The following is a 21,837-nucleotide window of genomic DNA, read 5'->3' as shown; positions in this document are numbered from 1 at the left end:
ACCTTCCACGCAAAGAGTGGTGCAAATCTGGAACCTGCTGTCTGTTAAGGTGGTGGATGCTGAGAGGGCGGTGTCGATTAAATGTTTCAACACTGAGACTAACAGAATGTTGTTGGGTACGGGTATTTAGGGATATGGAGCTAAGGCAGGTAAAGAGAGTTGAGATATTGATCAGCCATGACCTAACTGAACAGTGGTGGAGCCACTCGAGGGGCTGAACGGCTTCCTTCTGTTCCTATGATAAAGACATAAGTGGCAAAAACAAATACAATGGAGGGGAATGGAGTGGTTTCAAAAGTTTCTAGATTAAAAATGACCTTTTTGCATTATATTTGCCTAGTGTTCTTATCACCCTGCAAGCATCATGTTATGGGAATGTAATTTCAAAAGCATGCACCATCCTAATGTGGACATAAATTACAACAACTGCCTTCTCAGGGCAACCTAGGATGGGCAATAAATGCCAACCTTGCCAGCGCCATCACATCCTGAGAATGAATTAACAAAAAACATTTTGGATAAAATTGGGTGGACAGGTTTTGTGAGAGCGGATTAAAACATTTAAGTGCTGGAGCTAGCTCATGAACATCATGGTCCCAAAGTCCAAACGAAGAGAAAATGATTAAAAAAAAAGGCAAATTAAGAAGTCCCATGGTTTGCTGAAATGGCAGATTTCTTGACTGAAAAGAAATGGGCCAAATGATTATGTTTCTGGCCCTGTGAAGTTGCCGTTGGACTGAATGAACATCAGCACAGCTACTGGTCCAGGACATTAGATCCTTGGCTCTTGAATGTAAGTCAGTAAGTAAGTAAGAGATGATTGTGTTTGGACATCACAAATGATTCTCCCTGAGTGATATTTTTGTAATGTACACAGGCAACTGTTATGTATGCCACAATTACTGTTTACTTAGAGTTTTTTTTTGTTAACTGACTCAAGTTAAAAATATTACTGCTAATAATAGCTCTTAAACTCACATGTGTTTACTTTGTATTCCTGTGAGATGTCTCACTATTTGCATGTTTTAATTGCAGTTGATAAGCCCTACAAGTGTAGCTTCTGTGGACGGAGTTATAAACAGCGCAGCTCCCTTGAAGAGCACAAGGATCGTTGCCACAGTTACCTGGAGAGTACAGGTGTCTACACTCCAGGTAAGATGAACATATGTTTAGGTATTTTCAAAAGGTGGATGGAGTTTCTTTTAAAAGCACTAATATGTCAAGTGGCAATTGAAGAATGAACCGTGTAAAGTAATGTCAGCCCCACATAACAATGTATTTCCTTCCAGAAATTCCAAGGGAAGGACCCACCATCCATGGTTAACTAAAAAAGTTAAAAGATAGTATCAAGAAGAAAAAGTGTATAATCGCACAAAGACAGTTGGCAGGTCAGAAGATTGGACAGAATAAAGAACAGCAAAGAATGGCATAAAAGTTTACTAAGGAGGAAAAATTAGAGTATGAAAAATAGCTAGATAGAAGTATAAAGGCGGATAGTAAGAGTTTGTATAGATACTTAAATAAAAGAATTAACTAAGTGAGCATTGGTCTGATAGAAAGCGAGTCTGGGGAATTAATAATGGAAAATAAGGAGATGCCAGATGAATTGAACAGGCATTGTGCATCGGTCTTCACTATGGAGGAAACAAGTAACATCCCAGAAATAGCTGTAAATCAGGAATTGGAAGGGAGGGAAGAACTCAGGAAAATTACTATCACCAGGGTAGTGGTATCTAGCAAATTGCTGGAGTTGCGGGCTGACAAATCTCTGTGTCGTGATGGACTTCATGTTAGAATCTTAAAAGAAGTGCCTAGTGAGATAGTTGATGCGTTGGTTTTAATTTTCCAAAATTCCCTGGATTCAGGGAAGGTGCCATTAGATTGGAAAATAGCAAATGTAACTCCTTTATTCAAAAAGGGAGGGAGACAGAAAGCAGGAAACTATAGGCCAGTTAGCTTAACATCTGTCATAGGGAAAATGTTAGAAGCTATTATTAAAGACGTTAGAGCGGGGCACTTAGAAAAATTCAAAGTAATCAGGCAGAGTCAACATGGTTTTTTGAAAGGGAAATCGTGTTTAACCAATTTATTGGAGTTCTTTGAAGGAGTCACATGCGCTGTGGATAAAGGGGAACTGGTGTATGTACTGTACTTAGATTTTCAGAAGGCATTTGACAAGGTGCCATATCATAAGTTATTGCAGAAAATAAAAGCTCATGGTGCAGGGGGTAACATGTTGGCATAGATAGAAGATTGGCTGGCTAACAGGAAGCAGAGAGTAGGCATAAATGGGTCCCTTTCTGGTCAGCAGAATGTAACAAATGATGTGCCAGAGGGATCAGTGATGGGGCCTCAACTTTTTACAATTTATATAAATGACTTAGACGAACGGACAGAAGGTATGGTTGCTAACTTTGCTGATGATACAAAGATAGGTAGAAAAGTAAGTTGTGAAGAGGACACAAGGAGGCTACAATGAGACATAGATAGGTTAAGTGAGCGGGCAAAGATCTGACAAATGGAGTATAATGTGGGCAAATGTGAAATTGTCCATTTTAGCAGGAAGAATAAAAAAGAAGCAAATTACCTAAATGGTGAGAGATTGCAGAGCTCTGAGATTCAGAGGGATCTGAGTGCCCTAGTGCATGAATCACAAAAGGCTGGTATGCAGGTGTAGCAAGTAATTAGGAAAGCTAATAGAATGTTATAATTTATTGCAAGGGGAATTGAATATAAAAGTAGGGAGGTTATGTTTCAGTTGTACATGGCATTGGTGAGACCACATCTGGAGTAGTTTGTAGAGTATTGGTCTCCTTATTTAATGAAGGATGTAAATGCATTAGAAGCAGTTCAGAGAAGGTTTACTAAGCTAATACCTGGAATGGGCAGGTTATCTTATGAGGAAATGTTGGACAGGCTAGGCTTGTATCCGCTGGAGTTTAGAAGATTAAGAAGCGACTTGATTGAAACATATAAGATCCAGAAGGGATAAAAGGAAAATACTGCGGATGCTGGAAGTCTGAAGCAAAAACAAAAATTGCTGGAAAAACTCAGCAGTTCTGACAACATCTGTGGAGGGAAAGAGAGAGTGAACGTTTTGAGCCCGTATGACTTCTTCAGAACGGGTTCATACAGACTTGAAACGTTAACTCTGTCTTCCTCTCCACAGATGCTGTCAGACCTGCTGAGTTTGTCCAACAATTTTTGTTTTTATTTAAGATCCTGAAGGGTCTTGACAGGGTGGATGTGGAGAGAATGTTTCCTCTTGTGGGAGAATCTGGAACTAGGGGTCATTGTTTGAAAATAAGGAGTCAACAATTAAGACAGAGGTGAAAAGAAATTTTTTCTATGAGGGGCTAGTGAGTCTTTGGAACTCCCTCCCTCAAAAGGCGGTGGAAGCAGAGTCTTTGAATGTTTTTAAGGCAGAGCTAGATAGATGCTTGACAAACAAGGGGGTGAAGGGTGGTTACAGTCAAATCAGCCATGGCCTTACTGAATGGTGGAGCAGGCTCGAATGGCCTAACCGTGCTCCTTTCTCGTATGTTTGTGGCTCAGCACATTAGAAAAATTCTTCCTTATGCTGCACTGTCAGAAATGCTGTTGAACCTCTCGGGTTGACATATAGAAGAGCGAGGAGTTCTCCTAAAGTCCTGGCCAATATCCATCTCTCAACCAACACCTAAACTCAGATCAACTGACCACTTACTTCATTGCAGTTTGTGGGATCTTGCTGTACACAAATTTGCTGCTGCATTTCCTATATTACTACGGTGACTACGCTTCAAAAGTACTTCATTGGTTGTAAAGTGGTTTGGAATGGCTTGAGGTTATAAATGGTCAGAGTAGCAGCATAGCTAACACATCAGTGCTCACCTTCTTTTCAATATTATGTACTTTCCCCCCAGACTTTTTCATTTGACTATTCTCCACAGATTAATTCCAGCAAAGTTACCAAAGGAAGTTTGGAACCCAGGAAATTATAATAATCTGTTTCTGGGTAAAATGCTGACCTCTTTAAAGTGTCCCAAATATTAAATCAGGACACTGTTTGGATGGTGTAAGGGAGCAATTTTTGAATCAACCTCAAGCAACCGTACTTGCTGCATCAGTGGTTTTCTTTCCCGTTACCACCTTGGGAAATGTTTTTTTGCTGCCAAATGAGGAGGTTGTCTGATGGTGAGAGGCTGAGTAAATTGAATGAGAGAATGAGAGGCAATTTCATTGAAATCTACAAGACTCTGAAGGGATTTGACAGGGCGGATGCTGAGAGATTGTTTCCAGTGGTCGGGAAATCTAAAACTTGGGGACACAGTCTCAGGATAAGGGGCCACTCATTTTGGATTGAGATGAGAAGAAATTACTTCACTCAAAGGGCTGTGAATCTTTGGAATTCTCTTTCTGAATGCTCCATCGTTGAATACATTTATTTATTTATGTTTTAGTCATTCACGGGATGTGGACTTCGCTGGCTGGGCCAGCATTTATTGCCCATCCCTAGTTGCCTTTGAGAAGGTGGTGGTGAGCTGCCTTCTTGAACTGCTGTAGTCCACGTGGTGCAGGTACACCCACAGTGCTGTTAGGGAGGGAGTTCCAGGTTTTTGACCCAAAGACAATGAAGGAACGGCGACATATTTCCAAGTCAGGATGGTGAGTGACTTGGAGGGGAACTTCCAGGTGGTGGTGTTCCCATCTATCTGCTGCCCTTGTCCTTCTAGATGGTAGCAGTTGTGGGTTTGGAAGGTGCTGCCTAAGAAGCCTTGGTGAATTCAAAGCTGGGACAGGCAGATTTTTGCTCTCTCAGGGAATCAAGGTTTTTGTGTTCTTGTAAAGGAATGCCTGAGGAACATGTGCGCATTTGTTGGACTGATGGCATAAGATGAGACAGGTTTCTGAAGCGCAAGGAATAGGGAACAGAGGTCAAATACCAGTTGAGCAAAGTCTCAAATTTAAAATTCTCTTCCTTGTTTTCAAGTCCCTCCATGGCCTCAACCTGCCCTATCTCTGTAACCTCCTCCTAGCCTCTTGAGCAGCCCTGATTTTAATCGCTTCACCATTGGCAACTCTGGAATTCCCAACTTAAATCTCTCTGCCTCTTTACCTCTCTCTTCTCCGTTAAGCCTTAATCACCATCACCTTCCCTGTCCCACCGGCAGGACAGACCCAGCAGAGGTGCTGGCACAGTGGTATACAGTCGGGAGGGAGTTGCCCTGGGAGTCCTCAACATCGACTCCGGACCCCATGAAGCCTCATGGCATCAGGTCAAACATGGGCAAGGAAATTCCTGCTATTTACGATCTACTGCCTCCCTCAGCTGATGAATTAGTGCTCCTCCATGCTGAACACCAATTGGAAAAACTACTGAGGGTGATTAAGTCCTTAAACACCAGTTTAAGTATCTTTTTGACCAAGCTTTTGGTCATCTGCATTAATATTGCTTAAGGTGTCTCAGTGTCACATATTGTTTGATAAAACTCTTCTGATGTGCCTTGGGGCGTTTTACTAAGTTCAAGGTGCTATATTAGTACAAGTTGTTGGTGTTGATGTGATAAACAAAAAAATCCACAACCACAGCTTGAAGTTTGTGACCATTGTAAACTCTACTTTGTAAAGCTTCACAACGTGATGTCTTCTCTTTACCCTGCTTACTTTCCAGACTTGCTCCAGAATTTGTTGCTGCCTGTTTAATATCTGTTTCACGAATTAGTGTGACCTTGTCTCAGTATGTTTGGAACCCCTGCCTGTGCACCTGTGACATTAAGATCACATATATAGGGGTCATTCTGAGAGTGTGCAGCAAGTGGTAACTCTTGCCTCTGGCATATGTGGAGGTAGATGTACTGGCTATCCAAGGGGAGGTAGTGGTATAGCGGTATTGTCACTGGTATCCCAGAGACCCAGGGTAATGCTCTGGGGACTCGAGTTCAAATCCCACCGCGGAATTAAAAGAAATGATTGTCGTAAAAGCTATCACCAATTGTTGTAAAAACCCATCTGGTTTACTAATATAAGGAAATCTGCTGTCCTTACCTGGTCTGGCCTACACGTGACTCCCTACAGCAATGTGGTTGACTCTTAAATGCTCTCTGAACAAGGACAATTAGGGATGGCCAGTGACACCCACATCCCATGAACGAATTAAAAAAAAAATAAGTTCAAAAAATTGTGGGCACTCTGTTTTAAAGCTCTGCTGGTGGGTGATCTCCACAACAGCAGTGATTTGTAAAATTAAAGTTGTTCTAGTTCAGGTTGTCTACATAACAAAAGGTTAATTAACTGTGGTTGGTATTCACTGTAAGACCAATTTTGTTTTTTACTTACCGCAGATTTAATTTCTCCTGGTAGCGCATAAGTTAATATATTTATGTAAAACTTGTTCGTATAAAATTCGGGGGCGTGGAAAAGGAGTGTATAAAATAGGATATTTGGAGCCCAGAAGAATGACAAGAAGAAAACTCAAAGGAGCAGGACCATGGTCGAGTAGTGGTGAGCTTTGGTTCAGTGATGGCACTGTTGCCTCTAAGTCGGAATGTCATGGGCTTGGACCCCACTTGAAGCTTCAGGATTTAAGCACATAATCTAGGCTGACAGTTCGGTGCTGCACTGTCAGCGCTGAATGCAAAGTTAAACCAAGGCCCAGTTTTCCCCCTCATGTGGATGTAAAATCCGACTCTTTTGAGGAGAGGCGCTTTCCTGATATTCTAGCCAACAATGTCATCACTAGAATGGATTACCTGGTCATTTATGCATGAATTGGCTGACACATTTCGTAAATTACAAGTGACTACAATTCAAAGTGCTTTATTGTCTGTGAAATGCATTGAATAAATGCAAGTTTCTTTTTCTTTTATCAGTGAGGGAGACAAGAAAGAATGCATTAGGGAGCAAAAAAAGTTTAAAAATCTGCGCATGTAAGAAGAATTGTCTGTATTTATCACGGAATGCAAGTGAAGTGCTGGGGAAATGGAAGCACTATTCAATTCTTGGACATAATAGGACAGAAATACTTAGAACCCATCTAGTTCACCAACATCCTTAAGGGAAGGAAAACTGCTGTCCTTACGTGGTCTGGCCCACATATAACTTCAGGCCCACAGCAATGTGGTTAACTCGTAACCGCCTTCTGAAATGGCCTAGCAAGCCGCTCAGTTGTACCAAATTGCTACAGAAAAGTCAGAAAGGAATGAAACTAGACGGACCAACTAGGATCGACCTAGGCACCAGAAACAACAACGGCAATCTCAGCCCTGTTGACCCTGCAAAGTCCTCCTTACTAACATCTGGGGGCTTGTGCCAAAATTGGAACAGCTGTCCCATAGACTAGTCAAGCAACAGCCTGACATAGTCACACTGAATCATACCTTACAGATTCTGTCCTAGACAACAGCATCACCATCCCTGGGTATGTCCTGTCCCACCGGCAGGACAGGCCCAGCAGAGGTGGCAGCACAGTGGTATTCATTCGGGTGGGAGTTGCTTTGAGAGTCCTCAACATTGACTCTGGACCCCATGAAGTCTCATAGCATCAGGTTGGGCAAGGAAGCCTCCTGCTGATTACCACCTACTGCTCCCCACCACCCCCCACCAACATCAGCTGATGAATCAGTACTCCTCCATGTTGAACACCAATTGAAAGAAAAGATGGTTAGGAGACTTCAATGTCCATCACCAAGAGTGGCTTAGTAGTATAACGGCTGACCGAGTTGCCTGAGTCCTGAAGGGCATAGCTGCTAGACTGGGCCTGTATAGCAGGCTGTAAGGGTACCAACAAGAGGGTGAAACCTACTTAACCTTGTCCTCACGAATCTACCTGTCGCAGATGCATCTGTCCATGACAGTATTACTAGGAGTGACCACCGCCCATTCCTTGTGGAGACAAAGTCCCATCTTCACATTGAGCATACCTTCTATTGTGTTGTGTGGCACTACCTCCACTGTGCCAAATGGGATAAAACTAGAACAGATCTAGCAACTCAAAACTGGGCATTCATGAGGCACTGTGGGCCGTCAACAACAGCAGAATGTGTAATCTCATGGCCCAGCATATCCCCAACTCTACCATTACCATCAAGCCAAGGGATGAACCTTGATTCAATGAAGAGTTTTTATTTATTCATTCACAGGATGTGGGTTTGCTGGCTGGGCCAGTATTTATTGCCCATCCCTAGTTGCCCTTGAGAAGGTGGTGGTGAGCTGCCTCCTTGAACCACTGCAGTCCATGTGGTGTAGGTACACCCACAGTGCTGTTAGGAAGGGAGTTCCAGGGTTTTGACCCAGTGACAGTTAAGGAATGGCAATATATTTCCAAGTCAGGATGGTGAGTGACTTGGAGGGGAACTTCCAGGTGGTGGTGTTCCCATCTATCTGCTGCCCTTGTCCTCCTTGATGGTAGTAATCGTGGGTTTGGAAGGTGCTGTCGAAGGAGCCTTGGTGAATTCCTGCAGTGCATCTCGTAGATGATACACACTGCTGTTACTGTGTGTCAGTGGTGGAGGGAGTGAATGTTTTTGGATGTTGTGCCAATCAAGCGGGCTGCTTTGTCCTGGACGGTGTCAAGCTTCTTCAGTGCTGTGGGAGCTGCACTCAACCAGGCAAGTTGAGAGTATTCCATCACACTCCTGACTTGTGCCTTGTAGATGGTGGACAGGCTTTGGGGAGTCAGGAGGTGAGTTACTCACCGCAGGATTCCTAGCCTCTGATCTGCTCTTGTAGCCACAGTATTTATATAGCTAGTCCAGTTCAGTTTCTGGTCATTGGTAACCCTCAGGATGTTGATAGTGGGGGATTCCGTGATGGTAATGTCATTGAACCTCAAGGGGCGATGGTTGGATTCTCTCCTGTTGGAGATGGTCATTACCTGACTCTTGTGTGGCATGAATGTTACTTGCCAGTTATCAGCCCAAGCCTGGATATTGTCTAGGTCTTGCTGCATTTGGACATGACTGCTTCAATACCTGAGGAATCGTGAATGGTGCTGAACATTGTGCAATCATCAGCGAACATTCCCACTTCTGACCTCATGATGGAAGGGAGATCATTGATGAAACAGCTGAAGACGGTTGGTCCTCGGACACTACCCTGAGGAAGTCCTGCAGTGATGTCCTGGAGCTGAGATGACTGACCTCCAACAACCACAACAGTCTTCCTTTGTGCGAGGTATGACTCCAACCAGCAAAGCGTTTTCCTCCGATTTTTTTTTAATGTTCCTTCATGGGATTTGGGTGTCTCTGGCTGGGCCAGCATTTATTGCCCATCCCTAATTGCCCTTGTTCAGAAGGCATTTAAGAGTCAACTACATTGCTGTGGATCTGGAGTCACATGTAGGCCAGACCGGGTAAGGACGGAAGATTTCCTTCCCTCAAGGACATTAGCTTCCCATTGACTCCAGTTTTACTCGGGCTCCTTGATGCCACACTCGGTCAAATGCGGCCTTGATGTCAAGGGCAGTCACTCTCACCTCACCTCGGGAGTTCAGCTCTTTTGTCCATGTTTGAACCAAGGCTGTGATGAGGTCAGGAGCTGAGCGGCCCTGGTGGAACCCAAACTGGGCATCATTCAGCAGGTTATTGCTAAGCAAGTGCCACTTGATAGCACTGTTGTTGATCCCCTCCATTACTTTACTGATGATCAAGTGTAGACTGATAGAGCGGTAATTGGCCGGGTTGGGTTTGTCCTGCTTTTTGTGTACAGGACATACCTGGGTAATTTTCCACATAACCGGGTAGATGCCAGTGTTGTAGCTGTACTGGAACAGCTTGGCTAGGGGCGCGGCAAGCTCTGGAACACAAGTCTTCAGTGCTATTGCCGGAATATTGTCAAGGCTCATAGCCTTTGCAGTATCCAGTGCCTTGAGCCATTCCTTGATATCACGTGGAGTGAATCGAGTTGGCTAAAGATTGGCATCTGTGATGCTGGGGACTTCCGGAGGAGGCCGAGATGAATCATCCACTCAGTACTTCTGGCTTAAGACTGTTGCAAATGCTGCAGCCTTATCTTTTGCACTGCTGTGCCAAGCTCCTTCATCATTGAGGATGGGGATATTTGTGGAGCCTCCTCCTCCAGTGAGTTGTTTAATTGTCCACCACCATTCACGACTGGGTGTGGCAGGACAGCAGAACTCAGATCTGACCTGTTGGTTGTGGGATCACTTAGCTCTGTCTATCACTTGCTGCTTCTGCTGTTTGGCACGCAAGTAGTCCTGTGTTATTGCTTCACCAGGTTGACACCGCAATTTTAGGTATGCCTAGTGCTGCTCCTGGCATGCCCTCCTGCACTCTTCATTGAACCAGGGTTGATCCACTGGCTTGGTGGTAATGATAGGGTGGGGATATACCGGGCCATGAGGTTACAGATGGTGTTCGTGTACAATTCTGCTGCTGCTGATGGCCCACAGCACCTCATGGATGCCCAGTCTTGAGCTACAAGAGAACATGCCAGGAGCAGCATCAGGCATACCTAAAAAGGAGTATCAACCTGGTGAAGCTATAACATGGGCCCAGACAGCGGATCCGCATGTAATTGGCAGAGCTAAGCACTCCCACAAATCAAAGCTCTTCAGACCTGCCACATCCATGGTGGGTGCTGTGAATGGTGGTGGACAATTAAACAATTAGCCAGAGGAGGAGGCTCCACAAGTATTTCCATCCTCATTGAGGGGGAAGCGTAGCACATCAGTTCAAAAGACAAGGCTGCAGCATTTGCAACAGCCACAAGGGCCGAGTGGATGATCCATGTTGGCCTTCTCCTGAGATCCCCAGCATCACAGATGCCAGCCTTCAGCCAATTCGATTCACTCCACGTGATATCAAGAAACACCTGAAGGCACTGGATGCTGCGAAGTCTATGGGTCCTGACAATATTCCAGTAATCGTGCTGAAGACTTGTGCTCCAGAATTAGCTGCACCTCTAGCCAAGCTGTTCCAGTACAGCTACAACACTGGCATCTACCCAAAAATGTAGAAAATTTCCCAGGTAGCTCCAGTCCACAAAAAGCAGGGCAAATCCAACCCAGCCAATTACTGCCCCACCAGTCTACTATGAATCATCAGCAAAGTGATGGAAGGTGTCGTCAACAGTGCTATCAAGTGGCACTAACACAGCAACAACCTGCTCACTAATGATTCGTTTAGGTTCTGCCAGGGCCACTCAGCTCCTGACCGTTACAGCTTTGGTCCAAACATAGACAAAATAGCTGAAATCATTAAGTGAGTTGAGACTGCCCTTGACATCAAGGCAGCATTTGACCAAGTGTGGTATCAAGGAGCCCAAGCTCCTTGGAGTTGACGGGAATCAGGGGTAAAACTCTCCGCTGGCTGGACTTATACCTAGCACAAAGGAAGGTAGTTGTGGTTGTTGGAGGCCAATCATCTCAATCCCAAGACATCACTGCAGGAGTTCCTCAGGGTAGTGTCCTAGGCCCTACCATCTTCAGCTGCTTCATCAATGACCCTCCCTCCATCATAAGGTCAGAAGAGGCGATGTTCGTGATTGTTCAATGTTCAGCACCATTCGCATCTCCTCCGATACTGAAGCAGTCTGTTTCCATATGCAGCAAGACCTGGACAACATTCAGGCTTGGACTGCTAAGTCACAAGTAACATTCGTGCCACACAAGTGCCAGGCAATGACTATCTCCAGCAAGAGAGAATCTAACCATATCCCCTGGGCATTCATTGGCATTACCATTGCTGGAAGCCCACTATCAACATCCTTGGGGTTACCATTGCCCAGAAACTGAACTGGACCAACCATATAAATCCTGCAGCTCCAAGGGCAGGTCAGAGGCTAAGAATCCTGCGACGAGTAACTCACTTCTGACTCCCCAAAGTCTGACCATCATCTACAAGGCACAAGCCAGGAGTGTGATGGAATACTCCCCACTTGTCTGGATGAGTGCAGCTCCCACAACACTCAAGAAGCTTGACACCATCCAGGACAAAGCAGTCTGCTTAATTGGCACCCCATCCACAAACATTCACTCCCTCCATCACTGACACACAGTGGCAGCTGTGTATACCATCTACAAGATGCACTGCAGAAACTCCTCAAGTCTCCTTCAACAGCACCTTCCAAACCTGCAACCTCTACCACCTAGAAAGAGATGGGCAGATGGGAATACCACCACCTACAAGTTACCCATGTCATCCTGACTTGGAAATATATCGCCATTCCTTCACTGTCACTGATCAGAATCCTGGAACTCCCTTTCTGAACCTACAGCACATGGACTGCAGTGGTTCAAGAAGGCAGCTCACCACCACCTTCTCAAGGGCAATTAGGGATGGGCAATAAATGCTGGCCTAGCCAGCGACGTTCAAATCCTGTGAAAGAATAAATGATAAAAATGATGTTTTAGAGTGTTAAAGGAAAGATGTGCTTAGCTTGAAAGAACAAACTAAATGTCTTGAATCAACTTTAGATGTGGGAGCTTAGATGTGCCACTTGAAACCAAAGGGAAAAATGGGGCCATTAATGTTGATACACACTAAAGGATTTAGGATTGAGCCATTGAAGGTAGAGGTGGGAACTCTTGGTTACACTTACAAAAGAGATTTGACGGTAGAGGTGGGAACTCTTGGTTGCACTTACAAAAGAGATAAAAATTGATCATGTGACCTGACTGCAGCATGTACTACTTGTCATGTAAACGGCACCCTTGTAGCCTCCTTGTTCAGCTATCGTAATAACCAAGTGCAAGGAAATGGCAGCTAAAATCAAGAGGAGAGAAACTCATTTTGGAGATGAGAAGCAGAATCTGTGGACAAGTGGAATGGCATTGCAGCAGTTTGATGGCTGACTGTGATTATATGATACACATAAGGTGGGTATGTGAAGGGTAACCTTGTTTGCTAGTCCCAGACATCCCTATGCCAAGATTAGTTTGCATCATCTATGGCAGGAGATGGCAGTTAGGGTCAGTGCTGTGTACGCTCCTGTGGGACCAGGAACAAATGCAAGCTTCAAATCAAGGTAAGAGTACCCAACAATAACATACCAGATAGAAGGCCAAAGTATGGCAGAAAAAGTTTGACATTGGAGAACTGTGAAATGGTGCATTTTGGTAGGGAGAAAGAGGAAAGACGGTACAAAAACTGGTCCAATTTTATAGGGGCGCAGAAACAGAGGAACCTAGGCCGTGTGCTAATTTTAAATCAGAGACCGATTTGAATTTTGTTCACTAAATGTATTACGGAATGAGGCAAAAGCAGATCTATAGCTAGATCACAGATCAGCCATGATTTCATTGAATGCCAGAACTAGAAAGGCTAAATGGCTGACCCCTGTTCCCATGGGCTAAATTTTGCCCTTGGGCGGGGGCGGTCAGAAAGCTGACCGCTGCCCGCCATTGGCACTGCAACACACTGCGATTTTACACTGGCGAGCCAATTAAGGCCCACCCAGCGTGAAACGCGAGCTGCAGCGCTAAGCGCTGCTTGTGTGTTGGTGTTGGGTGGGGGGGAAGGGAGCGAGCGGGGAACTCCGCACATGCGCATGAGTGAGCGCTGCTGCATGATCTCCCTAAGGCACGGAGTGGCCTCAGGGAGATAAGGAGATATAACAAAAAGTAATAAAGAAAATAAAAATGTAATAAAACATGTCCCCTTATGACATGTTATCAATCAATTGCAAAACTTTTATATTATTTTTATTTGCTTTTGGAAACCTGTGGATGAGGCTTCCAAAAAAATGCAAAGGCCGCTTGACCTTTTCGCCTGCCTGCCTGCCAACGGTTAGGTTGGATGAGCAGCGAGAATTTGACCTTAATTGATTATTTAATGGCCTTAAACAGGCCTTTTAACTGTCGGCAGGTGTGCTGCCGACTCCGGTGCACGCCCACTGACCGAACTATTAGGTGACTGACTGCACGTTGACGTCGGCATGTTGGCCGACATCACCGCGCATCGTTTCATGCTCGGACGGGTTGGGCTGCCGGCTGAGTGAAAATTTCTGCCCCATGTCACATATTCCATCATTAAAATTAAGAACAAAGGATAGCCTGAGATTTCCCCAAGATGTGTGGCAGGTCAGCATGATTTTCCGAAATTAACCCAATTATCAATAAAATGTTCCTGAGTATTCAAAGTCCTTTATAAAACCAAGTGAAGATCACCACTACTTTCAACTTTATTTTACAGGAATCGTCCAGGCAATACAAGAGCTGGGTATTATTCTGCCCAGTCCTCCATTCAGCAGCGACTGAAATTGTATCTCCATTTATTAACCTGCATTTGCTTCAACAATGAACAGCCGCACTAAGTCCATATTCCCATGATAGTGAACTGAATTACATAAAACATACAGCACAGAAACAAGCCAGTCAGCCCATCTAGTCTGTGCTGGTTTAATGCTCCACATGAGCTTCGACCCACTCTATTGCGTTTCATCCTATCAGCATTTACTCACCATCCTGAGTAAACGTCATCCTCAAATTGAGGACAGTTGGCACCAATGATCCTTCTCTTTCTTTCTCCTTCATGTAGTTATCTAGCTTCTTAAATGTGTCTATACTATTCGCCTCAACCACTCTCTGTGGTAGCGAGTTCCACATTCTCACCACTTTCTGGTTAAAGAAGTTTCTGGTAATTTCCTTATGTAATTTATTATTGATTATCTTATGTTTATGGCCCCTGGTTTTGGACTCCTCCTCAAAGGGAACCATCTCATCTATGTCTAATTAATCTAGATTCTGAGGTCGGAATTTTCCAGCCCCCCTGTGGTGGGACGGCTGAGCCATTGAAATCTCCATTCACATTGGCAGGATTGGAAGACCTCACCAGCATGCGGGATTGGAAAATTTTGGCCTAAAGACTAGTGTGGCCACATCACAAAGACAAGAATTACATTCCAAACCTAGCAGTGTTTTGTGGTCTCAGAAACCAGGGTGTGCTGGGTGGCTAAATATCTTCACAGTACACAAAAAGTTAAAGACTAAATTATTATTTAGCTACTAGAGAATTGTTGGTCTCAGTATTATCAAAAAAAGTACAGTTAGATGCTTACCGCCTAGATCATTGTACTGAATGGTTTGCATTGTGCCTTTACCTTGACAATGCTCTTTTTAAAATGTGATAACCCTGTGCATCCTGATTGGTCCTTACTGTTGCTGACTTAGCCTTCCTTAGTTATCTCCTGTTGAGGTCCTTGTGTCCCATTTCCAGCTCCAAAACCTCATCAAGTTTCCTAAAATGTTGCCTTGCAGAATTTTACCTGTTGGTTAGTGAAACTGACTTTCTTGATACTTTAAAGAGTCATATCAAAGACCAATGGCCCTCTGGTTTGAGTATTAAATGCAGTCTAGATGGTAGACTCTTTTAACCTCAGTCAGTTCCATACCAAGACTAAGCTGACCACCATTGATGTACATGATCTACAGTTTGTGTATTACTGCAGTGATGTTGCCCACTCTGCAACAGATTTGCAAGATACTCTGGACCTCTTCAATTCTGCAAACAAGAAACTTGGTCGGTCCTTGAATGTTGCCAAAACAAAACTCATATATCAACCCACATCTGATCAGCCAAATATTCCACCTTCCATATGTGTTGAAGGAGAGACTTTGGAATATGTTGAGCACTTCCCATACCTTGGCAGCCACCTTTCTCAAAAAGCCCCCATTGACAAAGAGATCCAATACTGGATCAGCTGTACCATTTCATTTTGTTCCTTCATTCATTTTCCCCATAGCCTTAATGGCACCGTTGGCATTGTCTTGTTTCTTCTCTGGCTTTTTTCAAGCCTTCCTCAGTCCACATCTCAATGTTGTCCACCCATCCAATTTTTCTTCTTCCTGTTCTATTTTTACCTTCAGTTGTAACAGGATAAGGCTGTCAGGTCTTTGTTTCCAATGTCCATACTTGGCTAACTTTCTCTCTCTCTCTGTACTTTGCAACTTCTTTGACTCCTGAACTTCTACTCTTGATCTAACCCACTCATTTGCCTTTCTGTCCATCCAGTTGATTCTGAGCAGCCTCCAAAATTACTCACATTTCAAAAGCTGTCATTCTCCTTTCATTCTCTTTCTTCAGAGTCCAACTCTTGCATCCATGGAGTGCAACACTCCACACAAGTGACTGTACTAGACATGTTTTCAGCTTCATACTTCATACTCAGCTGGCTTTTGCACCGCCTGAGCCTCCTACAAACTACAGCAGCGCGTGTTTGAGACCTCCACAAGTCAACAATAGTTCTAGAGTATAGAGCAGATGTCGCCAACACACTCCTGCACTGCACTGAGACCGAACTGTATATTAGGGACACATAAGAAACGCTAGAGAAATTCCACCAGCGATGTCTCCACCATGTCCTCTGGATTCAGCAAGAACTGTTGAACAAATGCGTGTGTCCTCCTTGAAGCCAGCTGCACAAGTATTCAGGCAAAACTCCTGCAAAATCAACTTCAATCAGCGGTGTCCGGATGGCTTAAAAGCATCTCTCCCGCCAGGTCCTGTTTTCTCAACACTCAAATGGACAATATTCCAGGGGAAGACGAAGAAAATGCTTCATTGACACTCTGAAGCTGTCCTCAAAGCGCTGCTGCATAGGCATTAATGACTGACTGACAGGAGCTTGCTACCTATTGCTCAAAATGATGACAACCTGTCTATCGAGTTGCATCAGGCTTTGAGTTCAAGCACCATAATGATGAGGCAGAGCAACAGCTGAGAATGAAAGAAAAGGAAGCAAATCCTGTCCTCCGAATCACACGGCCTCATGGGGCATTATGCCCATGTGCCTGAAGGTTTGTGGATCTTGGACTCTTCAGTAACATGAAGACCCATGACAGAAACTCATGACCCTGAGTAAGCATTCTTCCTTCAATCGTGGGACAGCTGACGCTGATGACTACAAAAACAGGCAATGGTGCAAACCAAAGGTAGTAATTTTGGAGAGAGGAAGGTCAGGTTAACGTTTTCGAACTGATTCTGATGAAAATTCATAGACCTGTAATGTAAACCCTATTTTCCTCTACCACTGCCCAGCTGGATAAAGGAACTATCATCTGCAGTGGTTCAGAAACTCATTCAGTGCCCAAACAATATGCAAGCTTTGTTGTGTTGAGATCAGCTTGATTTCTTTCGTTCACATATTCATATTTATAATGTGAAAAATTACATAACCTAAATTTGCAGCACTCAACTTCTTAATTGGAAGACATTATAATCCATGGAAAAAGGCAATTAACTTCTCTCTTGGAAAACATGCACAACTAGCAGTGTTTCGGAAGATAGATTGGTAAGATTAGTAGGAAGTTGGCACTGAAATCATTGAAAAGGAAACTGTTTCTAAAAGCACCTATCTTCCTATGAATTGTTTGGGTTGTTATTCTTCGTGAGGTGCTGCGCTTTGCGTCTTCTCACTGCCCCCTCAGCACAACATGCAATGCTAAGCTTCTAGCTCTTACAGCACTGAAAACTCCTGGCTCATGCTCCCTATGTTCTCAAGCACCGAAGCACATTAATTACTTTGCAGAAGCAACCGTGGAGAACGCTTTGATGAACCATAACTTATCATTCCTGTGGTATAAAAATCATGTGCAGCCATTTTAACAGAATGTGAAAATACCCCATTGGAGATGTGAAAATACCCCATTGGAGATGTGAAAATACCCGATTGGAGATGCTTCGTTTTGGGTAAGCACCAAGCGGAAGATGGAGTTTCCCAAGAAGAAAGATGGGGAGTTTCAGAGGAAGCTTCCTCCTCAAGGAGGCCCTGAAATCAGTAAAAATGGGGCCATGCTCCTTTCAGTTATCCCAGGCTGCCCATCACTCATCATCCACTTCCTGTTGTAACATTAATTTTCAAATAGACCAAATTCAAAAATTAAAATATTTACAAACAATGAAATGTTTTTATGCAAAGTATTTCAAAATTTGACATTCCAGCACACACAAAGCAACCATTTCCTATTGAAGATGTCAGTAGCAAACATATCCTGAAATCAAACAAGTTTCTTTTTATGCAATCATTATCGGAGGATCCCAGCTGCTTCTGATAATAATCATTGTTAATCAGATAGGCAGTTGTGATTGCAAAATAATCTACCTCTGTGCACATCCCTCTATCATGAGCCAACCACATTACATATCCAACAGGAAGTGAGCATTTTCCTTTACTTGTGCTTGGCCTACCTAGGTGGTTGAACCTGGTGTTTTTCACCATTGTGCATCTGACAAATCTGGACATCAACTAATGACGTTTGTGGCAGAAACAATTTGTTCTACGATGCTTCGAATTGCACAAGTTCATCAATAAACTGCGGCTTATTTCAAGGGCAGATGACTCCAGATGAACATGTATTCTAGACTGAAGCCAAAAAACTTGTTATCCAGAAACCCATGAAATTAAAACATCTTTGTAATTTTCACAGAATTTTACAGAATGGTTACAGCACAGAAGGCACTTGGCCCATTGTGTCAGCACCGGCTCTCCATAGGATTAATTTATGGAGTGCCACTTCCCCGGCTTCTGCCTTTTCAGATAACAATCGAATTCCCTCTTGAATACCTCGATTGAACCTACCTCCTCCACACACTCAGGCAGTGCATTCCAGATTCTAACCACTCGCTGCGTGAAAAGGTTTTCTTCATGTCGCCATTGCTCCTCTTGCCAGTTACCTTAAATGTGTGTCCGTTTGTTCTCGATCCTTCCACCAATGGGAACAGTTTCTCCCGATCTACTCCAGACCCTCATGATTTTGAATACCTCTATCAAATCTCCTCTTCTCCAAGGAGAACAATCCCAGCTTCTGAAATCTGTCTACGTAACTGAAGTTCCTCACCCCTGGGATCATTCTTGTGTGTCTTTTCTGTACTCTCCCTCTAATGCGTTTTTATCTTTCCTAAAGTGTTGCACCCAGAACTGGATGCAATACTCCAGTTAAAGCCGAATCAGCATCATATAGAAGTTTAACATAAATTCCTTGCTTTTATACTCTATGCCCCTATTAATAAAGCCTCGAATGCTGTACGCTTTATTAACTTCATTAATAATGCTCATTTCTCTCAACCTGTCCTGTCACCTTCAATGACTTCTGTACATATACACCTAGGTCCCTCTGCCCCTGCACCCTCTTTAGAATTGTACCCTTTATTTTACATTGTCTCTCTGCCTTCCTCCTACCCAAGTGAATTGCTTCACACTTCTCTGCATTAAATTTTATCTGCCACTTTTCCATCCATTCCACCAACTTGTCTATGTTCTTTTGAAGTATCCTCCTCACAATTCACAATGCTTTCAAGTTTCGTATCATCCGCAACTCTCACCTGATCAAATTCCAAGGGATAGATTTTAACTGTGAATGTGGGGTAGGCTGGTAGCGGAGTGACTGCCTGATCCATTCAGAGAGGGTCACATTAGAATGCTGTTGGTCAGCTGCACATCCTGAACTGGTGTCCCACCTCATCTCACCGACTGTATAGACTGGCCCAGTATTGGGAGCTGCGGAGGCAGATCTGTCTGCAAGGCAGGTAAACCGGTACTCAAAGGGACATGTGTCGATCACAGGTGGGTAGCCCAAGTGGGATCCGGCAACATAATTCTTGCGAAGTTCATTTTTGGGGCTTTTTCCTTCGCACCGCCCAGTCCGACTGGCGGTGTATACAGTCTATGCTCTAACCAGTTGTCACTATAAATTGCATTTGGGTCCTATGTACCTCAATATACATACAGTGAAATGCGACCTGCCTAAATCTAGCAGCTAGCCTGAGTCATCCGACCAAAGGCCCCAGTATATATGGCAGCGGGGTGATGTGATTTCTGCTGGGCAGGTCAACTTCAAATCAGCCCTGAACAGTATGAGCTCCCTTCCTGTTCATTCCTGCACTGCAGAATTCCTACAACCTAAACTCCTTCCCATTTATTTACAATTTATAGATTTCTAAGGAGTGAATTTTCAGCTTGCCACCCAAGTATGAAATTGGCATTGTGAATTGAGCACGCATTATAGATACTGCCCGATTTTCATTTCATTTTGATTTTAACTCCCAACAATCTAAACATCTCTCCCGTTCAGTCTCTCATCAAATATCTGTTCGATAAACCAACCTCTTCCATCATTCCTCTTTTAGCATCTTCCCCACATGGCTGGAGCAGAGCAGGGCTAATTAGCTGATCACAGAGAACCATATGGTGGGTGCCAGGATCTATGAGTATTTCCGACAGCGGTATATATTGATGTTGACCGGCTGCTTTATTGCTATTATAGCTGATATTGATTGGCAATGTTAATCGACCAATGCTTATGGCCATTATCTTGCTTTCTGCAGTACTTAAGAGCTCTGCAACCAACATACAGTTACCATTACCACAGTTGATCTTTATCTCAGCACCAACTGTTGTCTGTAGTCATTTTTCTTGGTTGACACCACAGATTGCAACTGAAGATTCCATGGTACAGTTAGTATCATGCTGAACATTAGCCAGCCAACAAATTCCAAATGCTGCTCTAAACACACTGATCACTTCTGGCATGTTTGAGTGTCGCAAACATTTCAGCACCAACTTGTGCTGAGCTTCACTTGGGGATTCACCCAGCAAAGCAGAGACCTAGCAGAGAAGGGCAGAAACAGCATTCCTGGAGCCCCTGAGCCATGCGACTGGTGCTGCCATATCCTGGGGCTTGCTGATAGTGTCAGCCCATCAACATCCTCTTCTGAAGTCTTTGGCTGTACTGTGCTATCTTCAGCTGGTCATTCAGAGGGATTCCTGTGTTAGTTAAGGAGGTCTTGTGTGATAATGAGATTTTAGAAAGTGAGGGTGACATTGAGCACCATTTTCCACACTTCTCCCCCCTTTCACTGTATCCAGGTTCCAGTGTAATGTTGGATTGAACGACTTGTTGGATTGAACCAACTTGGGTCTATAGTTATTTCTCAGGAAGTAGGAAAGAAAATCGATGTTTCTGCTCTCTGACACTATCCCTCAATGTCTCACCCTGCAGCAGCACCCATGTAATTTTCATCATTCATTCACAGGTCCAGCAGCAAACCCTCCCTGTCACAGATTTTTTCTCCATCCTGCTTGTTGACCCTGCGTCGTCTGAAGTGCTCAATCAGTGTGAAGTTTGAGGGTTGAAGACTGCACTGATGAGGAATGAAAGTATGTGTCAGGATTGTAATAATCGGACACAGAGGCTGCTGCTGAATCATGGCCATGAGACTCCAGTAAATTTCTCAGCTTCAAGAAAGGAACTGGTTTTACTTATGATACTTCATGGAGGTTGCTTCCCAGAAGGTTTAACAAATCCTTGAGGAAGGAGAGGTTCAGGTTGCCAATGCCACCTCAAGTTACTCATGCTGTGGGTCCACAAAGAATCACAGTAAATCTCAAAAATACTTACATCCACGTCTCCATTTAGAATTTTCACTTTGGGAATCTCTAGTTCAATTTCCAGGGTAATCGCAGCCAATACAAGATGTTTCCCAACACCAAGGACATTCACAAAACAGTTATCATAGCTGATGTTGGAATGTTGCACCATTCTCCGATGGCTTGTTATTGAGAAACTGCTTGGGCAATTATTCCACAGATACTCACACTCCAGCTGACTCACCCGGCTGTGTCATCTCATTTGGAGACAAAGCAGGACACAGTAGGAAAGATTTTGCAAATCCTTGTTTTTTCCCTGTGCATATCAGAAAATTGCACACGCACTGCTCACAATCTTCTGATGCAAGCAAACGAGGGCTTGAAATAATCCAGCCTGATGTTATTTCAGGCATCCTTTGGAAAGGTTTACCATGTTCTCAGATTGGTCTCCAGTCCTTTGGAGACTCTTGAGAGGTCAAACATTTCAGGAAACAGAATTTGCATGTCCTCAGTTTGATGGGGCAGCCATCTTCA

At 43.9% G+C, this 21,837-nt stretch overlaps 1 protein-coding gene across 1 annotated transcript in view; it reads left to right on the top strand.

Moving 5' to 3' along the window:
- LOC144667924 (zinc finger protein Aiolos-like) overlaps positions 1-21,837 on the top strand; it is a 162,350-nt gene that overhangs the window by 114,491 nt on the left and 26,022 nt on the right. The window contains exon 6 of the mRNA XM_078529537.1: positions 1,036-1,152. Within this exon, the coding sequence (XP_078385663.1) occupies positions 1,036-1,152 (117 nt within the window). The remainder of the gene's footprint in view (positions 1-1,035; positions 1,153-21,837) is intronic.

Source organism: Cetorhinus maximus, chromosome 25 (genome assembly GCF_964194155.1).
Source record: "Cetorhinus maximus chromosome 25, sCetMax3.hap1.1, whole genome shotgun sequence".
NCBI lineage: Eukaryota > Metazoa > Chordata > Chondrichthyes > Lamniformes > Cetorhinidae > Cetorhinus > Cetorhinus maximus.
This window is presented reverse-complemented; position numbering and strand designations above follow the sequence as displayed.